Source organism: Eretmochelys imbricata, chromosome 4 (assembly GCF_965152235.1).
Source record: "Eretmochelys imbricata isolate rEreImb1 chromosome 4, rEreImb1.hap1, whole genome shotgun sequence".
In the NCBI taxonomy this organism is placed as follows: Eukaryota; Metazoa; Chordata; order Testudines; family Cheloniidae; genus Eretmochelys; species Eretmochelys imbricata.
The window spans coordinates 58,146,081-58,169,106 of record NC_135575.1 but is presented as its reverse complement, the minus strand read 5'-3'; the positions used below and the strand labels follow the sequence as shown (position 1 = coordinate 58,169,106).

Here is a 23,026-nt window from a genome sequence, read left to right as displayed (position 1 = left end):
TTAACACCACTGATCATAGTATTGCAAAAATCAAACTCCTTCTGCATAGAGAAGCAGGATACGAATGTATAGGCAAACAAACTAAATCCATTATGCTCATCGCATTTCAAGAATAGGGATAGTTGGGAAACCACATGCTGGACCAATTTCTGGGCTGACTTACCCCCCCAGGCATCAATGTTGAAGACAGTGTGCAAAGCGAAATGAAACTGTACAAAGTGTAAGTCAGAGTATAATCAGTCTCATGGTCACTATCAAAGATAAGATGGTACAGTTAGTCTTGGGCTGATCCATTGAGTTCTAGGTGACACCCTGCCTGCGTCCTCATCTTTCAATAAAGAGGTGTGGCCCATACAGGTCCTGGCAGAGTCTGCTTAGGTTAAGATGGAGCATTGCATGCTGTGACATGGCCTCTTCACGGGCTGTTCCTTCATGTAAATGGGCTTCATTTAATGCAAATTAAACATGTCTCTGATAAGCTCCCAACATGGCCCTAACTAAGGGAACGGTTGGGCACCTCTACATTAGAAGCATAGGCAGGAGGGGACTCTTACTGGCAAAATTACGTAAGCATGCTCTAAAATTTGCATTCTTCCAGGGTATTGTTACTGCTTGCTTATTCAAAGCTTCATTATACAAATAATTTGCTGTTGCTCATGTAGCTGTTCTACCTACATCTTATTCTGAAAATGTTAAGAGCATAATGCTGTCCAAGTGCCCATTCTGTTAGCTGCCTGCACCTAACTGCACCTAACTGCCTGCACAATCTGAATCAGAGAAAAGTTTTGCTAAAGTTCAGAGTACAAAGATGGGGTTCCCTGGAAAGACCTGAGGAGGATACTCAATAGCAGCACTGAACTGAATTGAGGTGGGGGGGGGAAAGGGAAATGCTGGCTGTTAGCCTTAAACATGTCTCCTCATCAGGTGTAAATGGACAGGAAAGGTTTTCTTTCCATTTACACCTGCAAGGAGACATGTTTCTCCCCAAAAGCTAGTGTTTACTTCTGTGTGTTTCATTCCTTTAGATCTCTTCAATAATGCCAGCCAGCTGCTGCCTTCTTCAGATCAATTTTCTCAACTGACATGTCATCTCTTTGTATTTTTGAATAGGAACTTGAATTCAAGTGTCAAATATTTTACTGATTTGAGAAGTCTCTCTCACACAGTCAAAATATATGAAGTTTTAAGTGAGAACTGAGGTTAAGATCACCTTTGTCTGTTTTCTAGAAGAAGAAAATAAGACACCAGAAACTTTTGCCGAGAATAAATAAGAGACGACACCAAAGTGCAGTGGAATAATTTCTATTTTTGATTATACCTTAAGGCAACAAAGGAAATGTAATGGCTACAATAGCACAGTTAATGAGTAGCTATACAATATTTATTGTGTTAAGTGTAACACTTTAAACAATACGTCTACTTATATTTTCATAGCATCTGTAATTTAGAACATCTGATTTTCATAACATCTGTAACTGAGTTGCATGCATTTGTACTGTGATCAGAACATGCATCTACTTCCATCATTTTTCAGTTCGAGTATATTTACTGAGATGGTTTTATATATAGGAGCTACACTACAACAGCTTCCTGTATTCACATTAGACATTCTGATTAATTTTTACCATTTGCCCTACATATGACGCTACCTAATCTATAAAGCACTATGTGGGATTTTCAGGTATTTTTAGATGACTGTCTTTTTTCCACTGCCTGATGGGCTGATCCAGTTGTACTCGGCCTGCACCAGGACAAAACTGTTTTCCCGTATCTTCCTGAATTGCATCATCTCCCCACCTTCTCTCATTGTGATGACATCATTGTCTGGTTCACTAAAGGACACTTCTGTTCGCTTGTGACAATACTGGGCATGGATGCAGCGCAGCCCAGCAGCCAGGGCCATGCCGAGGGCAGCCGTACAGCCAAGGAGAATGCCAAGTTGGGCTGCTATGAATTGTGTCCCTCTTCTGGGGTGTTCTGCTCCTTTCCCAGGAACAGCAGCGTCAGGTATGGGTCTGGTCACCCATGGAAGTGTATTCCCAGCAACCTCCTCTTGGTTCTCCTCCTCCCCTCTGGAAACTGCTTGTTCTGACTGCAGCAAGAAGTTTGCTGAAGCCTTCTCTGTCACTGACCGCCTCTCTGTCATCTGCCTCGAAGCTGATGATAAACTGCTGGAGACATCCAAGTCAGCCTCCCTGTCTCTATGCTGTGACACTGTCCCTGGAACTGCAAGCAGGTAAGTGTACCAAAGCTGGGTGGAAAGTGAAGCTGTAGCATGCAACACAGGTTTTGTCATCTCCTGGTTGGAGTTCACAGCAATCTCCTTAAAAGCAAAAATGTGACAAAACATCTGATGAGAGTCTAAATAGCTTGTGGGATTTAACTGGCTCTTTCAGCTCCTTGCCACTAGTTCAAGGACAAGGACTCCTTGCCACCTAGTTTGGGAATAACCAAGGACAATAGCCAATGGTTGTTTATTGGTCTTTGTGAAACGAGTTGGTGCATTCAGCAGAGTTCCTAATGGACACAACTGACACCCTTGCTTGATATCTCATCAGAGAATGCCATGGATGGAATAGACACTCTCAGCTGGTCCCATTGCTCAGAGAGGAAGCAAGTTGGTAGGGCAGAGTAGGAAACTTACCCCATCAAGGTGCCAGTCTCTGTATAAAGGACTCCAATTTCTAGGGCTGGTACCTGGCACCTTTCACCAGGCCTACAGTCACTTAACTTATCTTGCTCAAAAATGTAAAATAGGCACCTGAGCGCACCGAATGATTACACTTCGCTAATGCCAGGATCATGCTGCCACATCAACAGAAAGATGCCTATTAACTTTCCTGGGCTTTGGATCAGGCCTTTGGGGCAGGGGAGTCACAGAAGAATTTAGTTTACCTCCCCCTTTGCTACTGTTTAAATAAAAGGAAAAGGCCCCATAGGATTTTAAAGTTCAATAACCCAGCCCTGGCCTAAAATTGCCTGCTTTCCCCTGCTGCACTGTCAGTTGGAAAACTACCACCTGTAAATAATGCTGAACCATCCCAAACAATGTGAATTAGTATTTTGTTAACACTCTTGTTTCTCAGTTTCTTCTTGTTTCAAAGCACCTTGTTTTAGCAGTCACAAAATGAGACCCCAGGCTAGACTTTAGCCTAGACTTCATTATAGATCTTAATCAAGACTGACTGCAGAGGCAATCTGAGGATTTTAGAGATGCCCCTGAAAGAAATGAATCTGAGACCTACACTGAACTCTTACCTTCACATTGCACAGTTGCTGCCTGATCCAGAACCAGTGGTGTCTATGGGTGACCAGTTTGAGTTTGGATCAGGCCCTTAGTAGCTGGTTTCTATGGAACTTGAGCAGTCCAGCAGGCTCTTTAGCACATCCATCAATTACACCAGAAAAGCTCTTGGCCTCTGATGTCATTAGTGGGTGTTTAAAAAGCTTGCTGGGTAGCCAGTCTGGCAGGAGTCCTGGTGAGCTGTGAGGCAAAGTAGGGGATAGACAGCAATAGCTCAGTTTGTGGGAGAGGTTACCACTGAAGAAGGTAAATATGACAGTAAAATGTAGACAGCAAACGAGAATTTCAGTGATTAAACTGCAGAATCGAGAGTCGCTAACTAGCAGTTTCAATACAGCACAGATACTTGGAACAGCTAGCCCAGTCCTTTCCCCCAAATGGAAAAAGGGCTATCTACCTGGAAAATACTATGGGATGCAGAGACTTCTTTACTACAGAGGAGTAGCCGTGTTAGCCTGGATCTGTAAAAGCGGCAAAGAGTCCTGTGGCACCTTATAGACTAACAGACGTATTGGAGCATAAGCTTTCTTGGGTGAATACCCACATCCAACGAAGTGGGTATTCACCCATGTAAGCGTATGCTCCAATACGTCTGTTAGTCCATAAGGTGCCACAGGTCTCTTTGCCACTTCTTCACTACAATTAACTAACCTGAAAACATGTCTTTTCCTGCAGATTCCTACCTCAATTATTTCACCCTTTGTTTCTCTCCTTCCATTTTGGATTCATTCTGTCCTTTTTTTCCTGATTTGTAAAATTCTCTTCTCCTTTGTTCTCGGTGTGTCTTTTCTTTCTTTCTCTCTCCTTTCCCTTCTTTCATTTTTTCTTGCCCATCCCCTTTGCCCAAATGATCCACATTATCTCACCTTTGACTCCACTGCACCTGTTCTCTTGTCCAATTTCTCACTGCTCTCTCCTCTATTTCCCTCTCTTCTCCTTTTTCTCTTCTGGATTCTCCTAAATACTTCTCATTTGTTCTCTCCCTTGATTCTCTGGGTTCCCATGTTTCGCTCTCCTTATGGCATCCTCTTACCTCCCAGACCCGGGACTTTATTGTCCCTTGTTGCTCCCCTTCTCTGTATTCTGCGTAGTGTTCTCCCTCTTACCACATAACCTCTCTATTCCCTTTGTCCCCCACTCGAATCCACTCTCCCTCTCCATCTCCTGCCCTAGTTCCCATCCAGGTCCCCAGTTCATCTCTCCTCCTCAACCTCAGGCTCCACCTGTTTATCTCCCGACAGTTCTTCTTTTCCCAGCATCTCCCAACAGCCTCTTTCCTTCCTAGTTAATCTCCAGTTTGTCCCCTTCCAAGTCATTGCTCCAGCCACCCAGCCCCAGTTGATCTCTCCAGGCCTTCCTTTTCCCAGTTCATACCTCTCCAAGTCTCTGTCAGTTCATCCCTTCAGCCCTCACTGCCACCACCTCAGTTCAGGCCCTGCCCTCACCTCACCCCCCATTCATGCAGGACCCCTCAGTTCATCCACCACCCATAACTTTCCTAGTTTATCCAAACCCCCAATTCAGACGCTGTCTCCAATTACACACACACACACACACACGTTCTCAGTGTATCGTCCCTAAATCCTACCATCTCTGAAACACGGGAGAGGAGGAAACATGCTGCTACTTGTATGGGATGGGACAAGCGCTGTACCTCGAATCAGCTCTTCTCCCTGCTGCTTGCTTTCTGCCTCCCCTAAAGCACAGAGACACCAGGGAGACAGCAGGAAGCAGCAGGCACAAAACAAAGCAAAAGCTGCGTCCGGCGGCACCACTGCAAACCCTGGCTGCCGAAGGAGGATGCTGCACCTGAAGTAACAAGCTGCAGTTGGAGGCCTCCTGCAGCAGTGCATTTCACAAATTGGCTAGGGTGACCCCAGCTGTCTGGTCAAAGCAGGAACAGGCCAGATACCCATAAACACAATGGGTTTGAATCCAGTCTCGCCCACAATGCTTTTACATTAGTGTAAATGCTTTGACTTCAATGGAGTCGATCCTGTTTTACATCAAAGTAAGCGATAAGAGAATCAGCCCCACTGCCTGGGTCTGTACACCTCATTCAGGCTAAAGAGGATTTCAGGATGTTGACTGCCCTCGAAGAGGCACAGCTCAGAATAACAGCTCATACAATCTCATCACTATGTCTGAACATATACTGAAAGGAGAGAGCGGAAATGACCTGAAATGTTTCTAGCTGGTGTACTTTGCTTTAAAACAAGATGTAGGGCATTTAGCTGCCTAAACAAAGCCAAGTTGTCCTTGTACATTCAGAAGCGCTACATGCCCATGCCAGAGTGCCTGTTTAAGCTTACTGTACTTCCTGATAAATTTATGTGAGCACTTTATGTATTACGATTTATTTTTGTTGTTTCAGAGTTCAAAGGAATAGTAAATTGCTGTACAGGTGCTATATGTTATGTGGGTCAATGAGCCAGACCGTGGGATATGTTCTGAAGTCAATGTTTACAGCGGGGGGAACTAGAAGTCTTTTAAAGAGTTTTAGGGTTTTGCAAATTGTTTAAAGCTCAGCAGGAAAACAAAGCAGTAAACTCATCCATTTCTGCAAGAAAAGATCACTGAGAGAAGTGGTGTGCAATGAAAACACAGGTAGTGCTCAGCGGCAATACAGATTAACATAGCTCCATCTCTTGGCCATGCTTGGATATGGGGCTTTGGGTCAGGCTTGTTTCATTAATTCATTCATATATAGAGAGATAGATAGTGTGATACAGGAGGGCCAGGGAGCAGTGGGAGAGGGGAAATATATAAGCCCTAGGCTAATTAAGGCGTGGTTCCCTGTAGACTAGGAAGGGTTGTTGCAGGTTAATCGGAGCACCTGTAGTCAATTAAGGCCCTGTCAGGAACCTAATAAAACCCCCTGCTTCAGGCAGTCAGGTTGTGTGAGGAAGGAGAGAGGACTGGAGCTTGGAGGTGTGTTGCTGAGACCTGAAAGACCAGAGAACTGAAGTAAGGGAGACTCCCTCCCCCAGCATCTAAGGACTGAGGGTAACCCTACCCAAGGGGGAAGAGGGTAAGAAACCCGCAGGGGTTGAGAGGGGCTGGGGCTCAGGCTCAGAATGTAGAGTAAACCCAGACCCCTCCCCCGCTTCCCTCCTTTACTACTTTCCCGGGCCACTAGCAGGGTCCTCACCACCCCAAGAGCTGCGGCAAGGGGTGATGTCTTAGCCCCCTGCCAAGAAAAGCACGGGGCCCACCATACCAACATCAGCCGTTTTGTCACAATAGATATAGAGAGATAGTGGCATCTCCCCCAAAAGAATACAACTGCCTGATTTCAGAGTAGCAGCTGTGTTAGTCTGTATCCGCAAAAAGAAAAGGAGTACTTGTGGCACCTTAGAGACTAACCAATTTATTTGAGCATAAGCTTTTGTGAGATACATTAATGTATCCGATGAAGTGAGCTGTAGCTCACAAAAGCTTATGCTCAAATAAATTGGTTAGTCTCTAAGGTGCCACAACTGCCTAAGACTCAGAACAGACCATATTAAGTCTTAGACACTGACAGCTTTAATATGTCAGCCTTTCAGGGCTAGAAACAGGATCACTGGAAAAAGGAGCTTTCCAGCTTCCCCATGGCAACCAATGCAGGGTTCTAAACCAAAAACATCTCAAATTGTTGCACTTTAAAATCATGTCATTGCTATGCAGTGAAAAGGTTTTTTAGATCATTTTACAGTTGAACTCCTAGTAATCAAGGCACATGGCTCTACTGGTAGTGAAAACATTCAAAACTCTAACAGTGTTAAAATAGCTTTAGTAACATGTGGCATATTCAGAACACATGTTGCTGTTAAGATGCAAAAGGTTTTATTGTCATCTGCTGCAAAAACTTCCACCTGCTTCCAATAATTTTCCATTTCAGCAGATGCAGGCCTGGTTTGATGTGAGTAATTGGACATGGGTGAGGCCTCATTTCTTGGGAGATGGGATTAGGGAGGTAAATGGATCAGCAGGCTGGAAACAGAACGTCTGTACTAAGCTAAAATAAGGGGAAACATCCAGGGAATCACTTAAATGGCCAAGATAAAAATGGATCAGATAAGCCTAGAATGTAAAATGAGGTTAAGAGTAAGTTGTCCATGGACAGCGTGTAGGTAGAGCATGCTGTACAGGGATTGGTTCCTACAAAAAGACAACGCCAATCCCAAATCATGTGATGCACTGTAAGTGTATATAAAGGAATAGGGTTGGATGTGTGGCATACCCTGTACCCAACCCCTACGCTTAAGCCTGGTCAACTCAAATGTAATTTGATTCTATGCTGATAAAGGAAGCTGAGTGATGAGACTAGAGCCAAACTTAGTTTTTAGGGAACTGAAGAGGTCTTAGGGGAACCCGAACAATAGAAAACACCCCACTCAGTTCTTACCTGTATATCTTCCTTACATGTCAAACACAACTGTGATGTGGAAGCACCTGAGATGCTTGGTGGTCTAAAATATTGGAAAAGGAAGGATAAGTTTAATATATTTGGTCTAGCTGTACAAATTGCAAAGAAAAAACAGAGTCTGTACTTCATTAAAAATGTTGCCCGCTAGAAAAGCCTCATGAGATACACATTTATTGTGATGAGAGGGGCCCATAGAGACAGCAGTCATGCAATCCGACCCAAGTACTGTACAGATAAGATAATGCAGAATGTTCAGTACCAAATTTATCTTCGTCCCCACCCCAATTATATAGACGCCTATTGGACCCAATCCTGCCCAAGTCCCATTGAATCCAAACTTTTGCAATCCACTAGTTCAGTTCTCCTTTTCCTTCTCCACAGTGATGGAAGGATAGCCCTGCTAGATTTGTAATTTCTTTGATTATTTTTAGAAAAATCTAAATATAAGTTGATTTTTTATTACATCTTGAGCCTTGTAAGTCTAAACACTCTTCAGTCTAGTCTATCCATGTAGGCATTTGTACTGTGCTTATCACTGTGGTGTCTGAATAACTTCTCCACAGTTCTATTTAAAGAGAGTCTGATTGCTGTATTAGCTTCAGTTTACATCACACCCAGCCCCAAAAGGGGCTGAGTAATTTTCAAAATCTCAATATGCAAATTCCTAATAGGAATGCACAGCTTGCCACATGGACACCACTTGCCCCATGGAGAAACAGGTGCTAATTTACTCCTTCCATAACTTTTGGAGAAGTAGTTGTATTCAGATTCAGTACATTACCCATCAGGTGTGCTGGGGCTGGAGGTATAATCTTGTAAAATGAAACTTCGCAAGATGTTCGCCATGTCCAGCCCTTGAAATTCAAGTGATGGCTCCAGGCTTTGATCACTGTAGATGCTGCTTCTGTTGGCTTGCCCTCCTCCATGTCTGCTGCTGACCCTCAAGGCTACTGAATCCACAGAGGTCTCAGAGTGTTGCTTTCCCTTATCAAGTTGCTCTGTGTCTTGTCCGCTTCCAAAAGCAGGCTCCAGTACTTTTGTCACTGCAATTCTAGTCAGTCTGGCAGGCATAAATTTTGCAGACTGAGTAAAGACAGTAATACTGTTGGGTGTAGTAGAACCTTAAGAAACACAGAAAAGTGAACAAGTATATTTTCTTTGTATTGTTTGTTTCAAACTTTGATTTGTAATGACATTGATTAATATATTATCTGCATTCATATACTAAAAAATAATAACTTTGATTTCTACAGCACAAAGCTAAAATAGAAATCTAGGCATCTCATGGAAACTGGAGAGTAAATCAATAAAGCCCTCCCCAAATTAAGTTCAGATAAAATAATTAAAGTCAAGGTGCCATGCTGAATACTTTCAGAAACAAGGCTCATTTTTAAAGTCTAGATCCATGGTTTACTCCATCTTGGAAGGAAGGTATTTTCACTCACCTGAGACAGCTGAAGCAATGATAAAATTGTTATCTGCTCTTCCTAGATGTTCATTCACTTTGAAAAAGCCCTGCTCAGTCCAAACTGAGAGAAACGACATCTGACCTGCCTTTTGTCCAATACACATAGTTGAGGTCATGCAAACAGTCACACTGACGATAAATATAGAACTTTCTCTTATTTAGACAATAACACCACACCCAAGCATCCAAAAACCATGAGTCAGGCCTCCAAAATCATGAGACTGGCTTGAAGTTTTGAGATTTAAAAAAAAAGTACATTTTGGGTTCTTTTTCTTTTCATTTGAATCTACAGAGTGCACTCAGGTCATGTTTTCATGCTGTTCTTTGCAACTGTGAAGGCTAGAAACTCTTTTGTTTTAAATGAAAGCTGAAATTCGCATGAACTCATGTCTCCAGGAGCTGGGGCTTTAAGTAAAACATCAACTGTAGCAAGACTCAAGATAAAATCATGGAAGTTGGCAACACGCTTTGCAACCGATGAAGTGAGCCGTAGCTCACGAAAGCTTATGCTCAAATAAATTTTAGTCTCTAAGATGCCACAAGTCCTCCTTTTCTTTTTGCAGATACGGACTAACACAGCTCCTACTCTGAAACCACTCTTTAAACTGTATATAGCCACCATCATTCAGACGAAAGCCCGGACCCTGAATGGTGATGAGTGCTGTCACTTCAATCAGCCCCCAGTAACTATGTAAGTGAACCCCTGAGGTTAATTTATGTCACTTGTGTTAGGTGGATGAAGGAATATACCATAAAAATATTCTACTGGAACTAAGTTGTCAGTAAAATAACACATACCTTTGCTTGCTGTAACAGTTACTTTTAGATCAGTAGGTTTTTGCAGTGGTGTTGGCATTATAATGCTGGATTTCTTGCTACTATCAGCAGGTGTTCTGTTCTGTATTTGGTGGGATACAATAGCAGACTCAATCCTTACCCAGTAAACAAAATATGACTGGACTACCGATAAACTGTCAAAAATAACATATGTTAGTCAAGAATTTAGTCACCCTGTACCATTAATAGAATATCATAATATTCTGCTAATCAGAAGGCCTTTAAAAAAAAACCCTAAAAACAAACAATGCAAAAAATATTAATAGATTATTAGCCCGTCACACTTTTTATATTAAAAACAAAACACACTAAAAACCATAGGGAAAATGTAGTGTAATTATAATTAGGGCTGGTGAAAAACTGAAAGAGAAAACTTTTACTAACTCTGCTTCCATGGGCAAGGAGGCAAGTGGGAGTTACTGATTAAAAAGTCTCATTAGTTAAATTGGATATGATGGGGATCAATAGGAAAATTGAAAGGTGGATAAGGAATTGGTTAAAGGGGAGACTACAATGGGTCCTACTGAAAGGTGAACTGTCAGGCTGGAGGGAGGTTACCAGTGGAGTTCCTCAAGGATTGGTTTTGGGACCAATCTTATTTAATCTTTTTATTACTGACCTCAGCACAAAAAGTGGGAGTGTGCTAATAAAGTTTGCGGATGATACAAAGCTGGGAGGTATTGCCAATTTAGAGAAGGACAGAGATATCCTACGGGAGGATCTGGATGACCTTGTAAACTGGACTAATAGTAATAGGATGAAATTTAATAGTGAGAAGTGTAAGGTCATGCATTTAGGGATTAATAACAGGAATTTTAGTTATAAACTAGGGACGCATCAATTAGAAGTAACGGAGGAGGAAAAGGACCTTGGAGTATTGGTTGATCACAGGATGACTATGAGCCGCCAATGTGATATGGCCGTGAAAAAAGCTAATGCGGTCTTGGGATGCATAAGGAGAGATATTTCCAGTAGGCATAAGGAGGTTTTAGTGCCGTTATACAAGGCACTGGTGAGACCTCACCTGGAATACTGTGTGCAGTTCTGGTCTCCCATGTTTAAGAAGGATGAATTCAAACTGGAACAGGTACAGAGAAGGACTACTAGGATGATCCGAGGAATCGAAAATTTGTCTTATGAAAGGAGACTCAAGGAGCTTGGCTTGTTTAGTCTAACCAAAAGAAGGTTGAGGGGAGATATGATTGCTCTCTATAAATATATCAGAGGGATAAATACCGGAGAGGGAGAGGAATTATTTAAGGTCAGTACCAATGTGGACACAAGAACAAATGGATATAAACTGGCCACCAGGAAATTTAGACTAGAAATTAGACAAAGGTTTCTAACCATCAGAGGAGTGAAGTTCTGGAATAGCCTTCCAAGAGAAGCAGTGGGGGCAAAAGATCTATCTGGCTTTAAGATTAAACTCGATAAGTTTATGGAGGAGATGGTATGATGAAATAACATGGTTTTGGTAATTAAATATTCATGGTAAATAGGCCCAATGGCCTGTGATGGGATATTAGATGGGGTGGGATCTGAGTTACCCAGGAAAGAATTTTCTGTAGTATCTGGCTGATGAATCTTGCCCATATGCTCAGGGTTTAGCTGATCGCCATATTTGGGGTCGGGAAGGAATTTTCCTCCAGGGCAGATTGGAAGAGGCCGTGGAGGTTTTTCGCCTTCCTCTGTAGCATGGGGCACGGGTCACTTGCTGGAGGATTCTCTGCTCCTTGAAGTCTTTAGACTACGATTTGAGGACTCCAATAGCACAGATATAGGTGTGAGGTTTTTTGCAGGAGTGGTGGGTGAAATTCTGTGGCCTGCTTTGTGCAGGAGGTCAGACTAGATGATCATAATAGTCCCTTCTGACTTAAATATCTATGAATCAGTTTTACTTTTATAGTAGTATTCTAGCAGGGCTGGCAGCACCACCTACAACTGAGACTGTTAGACATTTTCTATTGTAAGTCCCTCTATTCAGTTGTTTATAACTTTGCCACGCTTTAATCATTCAAGCTCATATTTTCCATGCTGCTTTTCTGCCAGAGGAGGACAGACAAGCTTGGGGATGGACAAGAAAGGTCTAAAACTACTAAAAACGCTCTCCTACAGACCCTGAAATTGAACCTAGGAGTCCTCAGTCTCTTGGGGTGTGGCTACACAGCAATTAAACACCTGTGGCAGCAACAGATCAGCTGCCATTTCCTAATTCTGGAGTATTTCACTTTGCAACTTTAGCGTTCTTTTAATGACTGTATTTTTGGATGCAATATGTATTAGTGTAACTCATAACTTATACTGCCTAAACTGAGCTATATTATCTTATCTTGGCTATCTAGTGTCCTCTCTGTTACTATCTGATGCAAGACAATAACTTGTTCTGTGAACAATTCTATCTATATTTAACTTTTTAAAGGAGGTAAATAAAAATCAGTGAAATCATATACAACGCTACTGATTTCCAAAGTATTTAGGCTGTCATTTTTTCATCTGCAGAATTGTTTAACAGTAGGAGAAAGCTATGTAAATACAAAGGAGCAGTAAATTGCCAGTGAAGACAATAAATCTATGACAATTTACAGCAGCTGAGAAATTACTCCAATATTTGGTGAATTTCAAGCAATATCTAACCCCTCTTCCCTGCCCCTCCCCGACTGAACATGGCAAACAAACTGTAAGGGCATTGGGACTCCTTTCCATAGATATGAACTAAGGTTAGGAACCATATATTCTTACAAGAACTTGATGTCTCCAATGGGCTGGGCAGGTGCCTTCCACACAAATGACAGATTTCTTTTCAGTGATTTGTCGGAATGGGTTACAGAATCACCATCTTCAAAACAAGTCAGCAGTTTGGAACCCGGAGGAATGAAAACAAAAGTGCCAGCAACTTGATCATTAGATACCCTGCGAGCTTGAAGTAAAAAGCCCATGAAATCACGAGTGCTCCTCACTGTCACTGCAAAACAAACCATGGTACAGAAAGAAATTTGTCCACGGCATCCACTTGCATTTCTGACATGAATCATTTTCAATGGAATTTTCATTGGAATTGATTAATTTAGGAGGAATCCGTATGGAACCAAGCTTGCCATTTTGCCTCTACATTTCTCTCTTAAGAACATAAGAATGGCCCTACTGGGTCAGACCAAAGGTCCATCCAGCTCAGTATCCTGTCTGCCGACGGTGGCCAATGCCAGGTGCCCCAGAGGGAGTGAACCTAACAGGTAATGATCAAGTGATCTCTCTCCTGCCATCCATCTCCACCCTCTGACAAACAGAGGCTAAGGACACCATTCCTTACCCATCCTGGCTAAAAGCATTCTGAAAATATCAGAACATTTTTTAATGTTGACTTTTTTTTTTTTTCCCATGAAAGTTACATGGAAATTTTGGCTGAGTCATTTTTTTAATTATGAACTAATCATCAGTTGATACTTGGAAAAATACAGCTATCTATACACTAGTAATATATACATCATATTGATTGATTTTGAAAAGAACTCTTGTATAAGAACTAAACTGTCCTGTTGAACAAAAGAGTGCGTGCTCCATTTCTGTTTAAGACCTAGTCTTTTGAATAGGAATGAGTAGGTAGGATGGATGATATGTTTACAGGCCAGGTTCCTCTTCATTGCCATTTAAAATACGTAGGGCCCGGTCCTACAAAGTTCTCTGTGTGAGAATTTCCCATTATATCTATGGGTCTGATTGACTTCAGTGGGGATTATCTCAGGCCCAGCATCTGTAATATGGGGACAATCTGAAGAAGACCCCATTGAAATGTACAATTTCATTCTCTGAATTTACCGAAGTGTAACTGATTGCAGAATATAATCCTTTCAGTCTTGATGAACAATGAGGAAAAAAGAATGCATATTTTACATAGCAACCTCCATTTATGGTATGTATCTGTAATTACATTTATTCCTTGTGAGGAGAGCTGCTATAACTCATTCATGGCATTTCCATATGTAGATTATCCCTCTTCTCCTTAACTCACAGATGAATGTCTTAACTGAGATTAGCTATCATGAATTTTTTATAGATATGAAAGTTTCCTCTTAAATAATTACTCCTTATGAGTCAAAAGTGCAGTCTAGAAAACTTCCCTGCTAGGTACACAGTAATCACAATCCGTGCTGCTGTGCTTTGTATTTTTCTGCTTGACCCACAACAGGAGAGAACAACTAGCAGCACTGTGACTTTTTCATGAATGTTCTATGTCAGGTGTGGGCAAACTTTTTTGCCTGAGGGGCACATCGAGGTTTAGAAACTGTATGGAGGGCCGGGTAGGGAAGGCTGTGCCTCCCCAAACAACCTAGCCCCCGCCCCCCATCCGCCCCATCCCACTTCCCGCCCCCGACTGCCCCCCTCAGAACCTCCAGCCATCCAACCCCCCCGCTCCTTCTCACTTCCCCTGAGTGCCCCATCCTAGGACCCCCTGCACCTATCCAACCCTCCCCCCGCCCCAGCTCCCTATCCCCTGACTGCCCTCACGCCTATCCACACCTTTGCCCCCTGACAGGCCCCCCGGGACTCCCATGCCTATCCAACCACCCGTTCCTCGTCCCCTGACTGCCCCCAGGACTCCCTGCCCCTTACAACCCCCCGCTCCCCACCCCCTTACCATGCCACTCAGACCAGCAGGACTGGCAGCCGCGCTGCCCAGCAGGAGCTCACAGCCCCGCTGCCCAGGGCACTGGCGGCACAGCGAGCTGAGGCTGCAGGGGAGGGGGGACAGCATGGCAGGAGCTGGGAGAAGCCAGGAGCTCAAGGGCTGGGCAGGACAATCCCATGGGCCGTAATTTGCCCACCTCTGTTCTATGTTGTAAAGTTAATGAATACTCCTTACCTGGTACCTTATCACCTGGAAAGTAGAAGGACATATTGGTGTGGATAGTGATATAGTTATTCCGGGGGTTCTGAAGCTGAGCTCTTATATGTTTGGGTGTCATGTCACCACAGGCAGAAAGACTCGCACCATGGGAGAAGGCAGCAGTGTACGAAAGCGAGCACAAGATTGTGCATGCCCATCCAATGATAACTACTTGGACTTTCATTCCATCCTCCACCTTGTTATTCAAAATAACAGGCATTACACTCCAGGTTAAGTTCAAAGTAATAATCTCTAGGAAGATACAATCAGTAAGCACGGCACATGTGTCATCTTTGAATTCACTGAGACACGCAATAATACTTCCCTTTCAATTAATTAATTAATTCCCTTTCAATTAATTAAAAAAAAAAAGTTATCCATGACTCATGGAGCCCTTCCTAGTAACCCACAAAAAAGGAACATTTTAAGAAGTGGTTTGGGAGGTGGGGTATGATCCATAAGAGGATTCTTTTTCTTGTGAAGTTGTCCACAGAGCAAAAAAGCTGGAAAACCATCGCTGTACCGAGTCTTGTTACCATTAGTGTCAGCAGAAAGGATTCTGCAAGTTCTCATTCATCTACACAGAGTATAAAATCCTCAAGTAACAGTGCAGTACACAAGATGGAAACATCTATCTCGCAAGTCTGTAGAGCTGCTCCATGGAAACTACTTCAGGTCCATCCCAGTGAAAGATTCCATGTAGCAGCAGATCTTCTGTCCCTGCTCCACCTGCACTCTGATACCTGGAGCCCACACCAAGCTGGACTCTGAATCAGTGGCAGTGGGTGTGGGAAGAGCACATACATACCCTGACTCCACTGTGCACAACAGAACCACAACAATTTTGCTGAGAGCAAACCCTTCAAGGCACTGGAAGTATGGGTTGTATTGACCCCAGAATGTCTATGCTAACTATGTCCATCAACGTTTAATATTTAACTATTTTTCTAAATTTTCCTCTTCTGTTGACATTGTTTGGTGATAGTGAAACATACAATATGCAAAATCTGAAATCAACATTTGAAGCCCAAGATAAATCCCTATTTATTTTTGGTTAAAGATCAAGATTTCATCTTTAAACCCTAATATAAATATGAGGAAGCACTATTCACAAAGTTAACGCCTGCTATCTATCCAGGAACATATAGCTCTCTTTGCCCAGAGTCTACAGTAACGGGCATTAAATAAATGCCTAAGACAGACAGAATATACTTATTCCTGTTTCTTATCATCGGTGCTGTCTCCATGTAGCAGTGTGCAGGTTTGAAAAGTAATAACAGAGAATGTGTACACAAATATTTATCGCACATGTGAATGAATGTGTACATGAAAGCAGGCTAGCCCTATTTTAATGTATATCTTCAAATACCTCCTTTTCAACATGTAAATTATATTGGCTTCGCTTTCTTTGGCTCATGAATCAGTAAGTGGATGTATAAAAGACAGAGGGAGTCTGAGACTAAAGAAATCTCTGTTACATCACCTCGGAAGTTGCCACAGATTCTGAAAAATTGCCACTGAACGTGGAACAGTTTGTTCCCAGCCTCAAGCAGAAAGCAGCTCGGCAGTTTAGCCTTCTCTAGAGCTCCATCACTCCAATCACTTAAGTGCCATAAGGAGCTTGTGGCAGCGAGTAGGAGCCCCTCTTAAAATTCCAACCCCCAAACTGAAGAGAAAGCTGGTGTGATACCCCTGGCTGGGATGCCACTCTCCCACTCCCTGAGTACGCTTCAATCAGCCGTTCTCAAACTGTGGGTCGGAACCTCAAAGTGGGTTGTGACCCCATTTTAATGGGGTCGCCAGGGCCAGCGTTAAATTTGCTGGGGCCCGGGCCTGAAGCTGAAGCCAAGGAGCTTCAGCCTGGGGTGGCAGGGCTCAGGCTCCACCCTTTTGCCTCCCACCCAGGGTCCTGTAGTAATTTTTGTTGTCAGAAGGGAATCGCGGTGCAATGAAGTTTGAGAACCCCCTGGCTTAAATCATCTTTACAAGAGATGGTTTCTCCCTGGGCCTCAAAAAATACTGCTGAACTGCAACTTTTTGCCTTTGGAATTCACCAGATTCTACTCTCTGCTTTTTAACCCTGGGGTGTTTGTTCCCCATGTATCTCGCCCCTTTACAAGCGTCTGTCACTATCAGCCAGGGAGGCCTTAGTCCCCAGTACCATTTCAGCTCTGTTCCCTGCCATTGACATTCACTTACCTTGGGATACATTCCTTCAGGCTCACTGTAACTGTTCCCCCTCAGCCTGCCAGAGACGCATCCTTTAAGGCAAGTTCTTCACTTTCTCCTCTAATGGGAAGTGCACCAGCTGTTACTCTAATGCCGACAGGAGCTCTCTGCCAGTGCCCAAATCAGCTTTAATCGTATTAGTTTTCCTCCTCCTCTCCCACTCACTCATTTTATTTATTAATTCATTTTATCATCAAGTCTCTGGCATGAAAATAAAAACAAAGCAAGAGGGACAAAGTAGTATGTTCTGTACAGGATCACCCTAGAACTCCGTTACTGATGCTTAGCCGGATGGGGCCCTTGTTCTTTTTAATTAGCATGGTAAAGATTTGTAAAACAAAGACATCAGCTTCCTTTAGTCCTTAAGGCCCTGGGAGCTGGATTTTTTTTTCTCTTGCGTGTTTACATGGAAGCAAAAGCAATACCTTGCTAGAAATAAGCAGAACAATTCTCATACATATTAGAGTAACCACAAGCAGCTGACTTAAATGTACCAGAGCCAAAACATTGAAAGTTAAGTCTCCCGCTCCATCTGTAAGTCTCACTTCATTGTCTTTAGTTCCTGGGTATTAGTAAATAACATAGGTCACACCCAATTCGCAGCATGAAAGCAGACTAAGTAGTATGTATGCTGCAGCTGGGTGCTGTGTAAAATTTGTTCCATAATCTTAGACACCCCTCCCCCCCACACACCCCACAAACCCACCACCAAAACTAACTTCATTAGAGTTAATGGTGACGCTATATTGTCCTTTAAAACAACGTTAATAAAATATATTTTTAAGGCTAAGATTTCAGGAAATGGGTTTTTACCCCTTTCCACTCAGTAAAATGGAGGTATTAGATTAGAGGTAGACAGCTATACTATGAATTTTAGGTCTGGGGATCATCAAGACCTCCTTAAGATCATTAGATTTTCAATTCTTTGCTCAAGAAACACTCACTTGATTCTGAGAATATCACCCAGTCTAATCTCCCTCTTTTATGAAACATTATGCAGAAGGTGATGGCAATACCTGGAGTTCTCAGATTTCCTCGATTTGTCACTCCAGCTTTAAGCCTGTGTTTGGGATAGAGACTACACTGTTTTCATCAGTCGGTGACTTCTTCCTAGCAATAGATTAAGATTAGCAGGCAAATTGTCTACTTTGATACAGCACTTTTGTACCATTAGCTTACAGATATATGAAGAGACTTTGATACCATTTGTATGCTGCAGACCCTGGCAGGGTTAGCCAGAATCATAGAATATCAGGGTTGGAAGGGACCCCAGAAGGTCATCTAGTCCAACCCCCTGCTCGAAGCAGGACCAATTCCCAGTTAAATCATCCCAGCCAGGGCTTTGTCAAGCCTGACCTTAAAAACCTCTAAGGAAGGAGATTCTACCACCTCCCTAGGTAACGCATTCCAGTGTTTCACCACCCTCATAGTGAAAAAGTTTTTCCTAATATCCAATCTAAACCTCCCCCACTGCAACTTGAGACCATTACTCCTCGTTCTGTCATCTGCTACCATTGAGAACAGTCTAGAGCCATCCTCTTTGGAACCCCCTTTCAGGTAGTTGAAAGCAGCTATCAAATCCCCCCTCATTCTTCTCTTCCGCAGGCTAAACAATCCCAGCTCCCTCAGCCTCTCCTCATAAGTCATGTGTTCTAGACCCCTAATCATTTTTGTTGCCCTTCGCTGGACTCTCTCCAATTTATCCACATCCTTCTTGTAGTGTGGGGCCCAAAACTGGACACAGTACTCCAGATGAGGCCTCACCAATGTCGAATAGAGGGGGACGATCACGTCCCTCGATCTGCTCGCTATGCCCCAACTTATACATCCCAAAATGCCATTGGCCTTCTTGGCAACAAGGGCACACTGCTGACTCATATCCAGCTTCTCATCCACTGTCACCCCTAGGTCCTTTTCCGCAGAACTGCTGCCTAGCCATTCGGCCCCTAGTCTGTAGCGGTGCATTGGATTCTTCCCTCCTAAGGGCAGGACCCTGCACTTATCGTTATTGAACCTCATCAGATTTCTTTTGGCCCAATCCTCCAATTTGTCTAGGTCCTTCTGTATCCTATCCCTCCCCTTCAGCGTATCTACCACTCCTCCCAGTTTAGTATCATCCGCAAATTTGCTGAGAGTGCAATATACACCATCCTCCAGATCATTTATGAAGATATTGAACAAAACCGGCCCCAGGACCGACCCCTGGGGCACTCCACTTGACACCGGCTGCCAAATAGACATGGAGCCATTGATCACTACCCGTTGAGCCCGACAATCTAGCCAGCTTTCTACCCACCTTATAGTGCATTCATCCAGCCCATACTTCCTTAACTTGCTGACAAGAATACTGTGGGAGACCGTGTCAAAAGCTTTGCTAAAGTCAAGAAACAATACATCCACTGCTTTCCCTTCATCCACAGAACCAGTAAGCTCATCATAAAAGGCGATTAGATTAGTCAGGCATGACCTTCCCTTGGTGAATCCATGCTGGCTGTTCCTGATCACTTTCCTCTCATGCAAGTGCTTCAGGGTTGATTCTTTGAGGACCTGCTCCATGATTTTTCCAGGGACTGAGGTGAGGCTGACTGGCCTGTAGTTCCCAGGATCCTCCTCCTTCCCTTTTTTAAAGATTGGCACTACATTAGCCTTTTTCCAGTCATCCGGGACTTCCCCGGTTCGCCACGAGTTTTCAAAGATAATGGCCAATGGCTCTGCAATCACAGCCGCCAATTCCTTCAGCACTCTCGGATGCAACTCGTCCGGCTCCATGGACTTGTGCACGTCCAGCTTTTCTAAATAGTCCCTAACCACCTCTATCTCCGCAGAGGGCTGGCCATCTCTTCCCCATTTTGTGATGCCCAGCGCAGCAGCAGTCTGGGAGCTGACCTTGTTAGTGAAGACAGAGGCAAAAAAAGCATTGAGTACATTAGCTTTTTCCACATCCTCTGTCACTAGGTTGCCTCCCTCATTCAGTAAGGGGCCCACACTTTCTTTGGCTTTCTTCTTGTTGCGAACATACCTGAAGAAACCCTTCTTGTTACTCTTGACATCTCTTGCTAGCTGCAGCTCCAGGTGCGATTTGGCCCTCCTGATATCATTCCTACATGCCCGAGCAATATTTTTATACTCTTCCCTGGTCATATGTCCAACCTTCCACTTCTTGTAAGCTTCTTTTTTATGTTTAAGATCCGCTAGGATTTCACCATTAAGCCAAGCTGGTTGCCTGCCATATTTACTATTCTTTCGACTCATCGGGATGGTTTGTCCCTGTAACCTCAACAGGGATTCCTTGAAACACAGCCAGCTCTCCTGGACTCCTTTCCCCTTCATGTTAGTCCCCCAGGGGATCCTGGCCATCCGTTCCCTGAGGGAGTCGAAGTCTGCTTTCCTGAAGTCCAGGGTCCGTATCCTGCTGCTTACCTTTCTTCCCTGCGTCAGGATCCTGAACTCAACCAACTCATGGTCACTGCCTCCCAGATTCCCATCCACTTTTGCTTCCCCCACTAATTCTACTCGGTTTGTGAGCAGCAGGTCAAGAAAAGCGCCCCCCCCTAGTTGGCTCCTCTAGCACTTGCGCCAGGAAATTGTCCCCTACGCTTTTCAAAAACTTTCTGGATTGTCTATGCACTGCTGTATTGCTCTCCCAGCAGATATCAGGAAAATTAAAGTCACCCATGAGAATCAGGGCATGCGATCTAGTAGCTTCCGTGAGCTGCCGGAAGAAAGCCTCATCTACCTCATCCCCCTGGTCCGGTGGTCTATAGCAGACTCCCACCACTACATCACTCTTGTTGCACACACTTCTAAACTTAATCCAGAGACACTCAGGTTTTTCTACAGTTTTGTACCGGAGCTCTGAGCAGTCATACTGCTCCCTTACATACAGTGCTACTCCCCCACCTTTTCTGCCCTGCCTGTCCTTCCTGAACAGTTTATAACCATCCATGACAGTACTCCAGTCATGTGAGTTATCCCACCAAGTCTCTGTTATTCCAATCACGTCATAGTTCCTTGACATCACCAGGACCTCCAGTTCTCCCTGCTTGTTTCCAAGGCTTTGTGCATTCGTATATAAGCACTTGAGATAACCTGTTGATCGCCCCTCATTCCCAGTATGAGGCAGGAGCCCTCCCCTCACAGACATTCCTGCCTGTGCTTCCTCCCGGTATCCCGCTTTCCCACTTACCTCAGGGCTTTGGTCTCCTTCCCCCGGTGAACCTAGTTTAAAGCCCTCCTCACTAGGTTAGCCAGCCTGCTGGCAAAGATGCTCTTCCCTCTCTTCGTAAGATGGAGCCCGTCTCTGCCCAGCACTCCTCCTTCATGGAACACCATCCCATGGTCAAAGAATCCAAAGCCTTCTCTCCGACACCACCTGCATAGCCATTCGTTGACTTCGACGATTCGACGGTCCCTACCCAGGCCTTTTCCTTCCACGGGAAGGATGGACGAGAACTTGCGCCTCCAACTCCTTTATCCTTCTTCCCAGAGCCACGTAGTCCGCAGTGATCCGCTCAAGGTCATTCTTGGCAGTATCATTGGTGCCCACGTGGAGAAGCAGGAAGGGGTAGCGATCCGAGGGCTTGATGAGTCTCGGCAGTCTCTCCGTCACATCGCGAATCCTAGCCCCTGGCAAGCAGCAGACTTCTCGGTTTTCCCGGTCAGGACTTGGCTGGTCCATTTTTGTCTGTTTGTGAGATTCCCAAAAGAATAGTTTTGGATGATTTCTCATTAGTGCCTACAGCTCTCTCATCACAGAGTTCTGTTCTGTCACATCTCTTTATTCAATGGGTATGGAAGGTCATTAAGCTACATAACGAGGCACTGTAGACTGAGTTGTCTTCTCGATGTGGATGACACTCAGTTGTACATCTCAGTTTCACGAGCCCCAGATAAGTACGTGTTTTTGATTTTTCCCAGCGCTTAGAGGCTTGAATGAAAGCTAGTTAGCCGAGACTAAACACGCATTGAAAGGAGGTAATGCTGGTAGGCTGGGGGGACTAACCAGAGGAAATGAGCAAGGTCATATTGGCTCCCTCAGTTGAAGGAGGGTGTTAACCTATTGTTACTCAGGTTCATACATTGGGGGCATTATTGACTCCTGGGCTGATTCTGGATGTCCAGATAGCCCCAGTAGCCAAAAGTGCATTTTTCTATGGCTAGTAGATTGTGACCTTTTCTCTCACACATACATCTAGTCACTGTTATTCATGTCACTTCCATCTTAGATTATTATAATGGACTGTTTGAGGCTTAGCCTGAAAATCATTTGGAATTCTCAGCTGAGGCAGACTACAGAACCCCTCTTACTTAACAGTGGCACCCAGTGCTCAGAAGTCAGCACTGACTTCTAGTCTGTTCCCAGGTGTTGATTTTGACCAATAAAGCTCTAAAAGCTTTGAACACTGACTACCATAAAGAGCACCTGCTGCCCCACTTGAGGTCAGTAGATGTTGTAAGCTAAGAGAGGAGAGTCTTAGGAAAGGTTAGAGGAGGCAGCAGTAGCTTGTTCAGCTTCTGTTGTTCCAACCTGTAACTGCCTCTATTTTGTACACAAATGAATACATGTATCTAATGCTAGGATGTATTCATTTTAAATAAATCAGTTTGCAGATCGGAAAAAGTGCTATTTTCCCTGTGAACTTTCAGCCCGCTGGGCTCAGCGGAATAGCTACACACTAGTTCACCTCAGAAATGAGTGAACCAGTCCAAATAAATAAGAACCAATATGAACCTGAATTTAGTTTGAATCCTTCAAACTAAATTTTATTTGAGGTTTGAAATAATTTTGTTGCCATTCTAAAGTTAAATCCTCACTGGTATTTTAAACATGCTTGTTTTTAATTGTAATGCACTTTAAGATGAGCATAAAATTGTGTATAAATAATACTACATCAC

General features: G+C 43.8%; 1 protein-coding gene across 1 annotated transcript; it reads right to left on the bottom strand.

Annotated features, from left to right (window-relative positions):
* Positions 1–1,286: 1,286 nt before the first annotated feature.
* On the bottom strand, positions 1,287–15,122 carry REELD1 (reeler domain containing 1). Its single transcript, XM_077814458.1, has 6 exons — positions 14,879–15,122; positions 12,760–12,982; positions 9,982–10,154; positions 8,497–8,836; positions 7,695–7,758; positions 1,287–2,323 (listed from the first exon to the last, which is right to left on the bottom strand). The coding sequence occupies exons 1-6, from the start codon at positions 15,120–15,122 to the stop codon at positions 1,688–1,690; spliced, it is 1,680 nt and encodes a 559-aa protein (XP_077670584.1). The 3' UTR covers positions 1,287–1,687.
* Positions 15,123–23,026: the final 7,904 nt, after the last annotated feature.

What these genes read in the sequence shown, in the direction of transcription:
- REELD1 (XM_077814458.1), bottom strand. Translation starts at nt 15,122, where the DNA reads ATGCCTGTTATTTTGAATAACAAGGTGGAGGATGGAATGAAAGTCCAA. An exon ending in AACTGTTACAGCAAGCAAAG is followed by an intron (nt 8,837 to 9,981) that starts GTATGTGTTATT and finishes GTGTTTCTTAAG; the next exon opens with GTTCTACTACACCCAACAGT. An exon ending in CATGTAAGGAAGATATACAG is followed by an intron (nt 2,324 to 7,694) that starts GTAAGAACTGAG and finishes TTTGCTTTTAAG; the next exon opens with GAGATTGCTGTGAACTCCAA.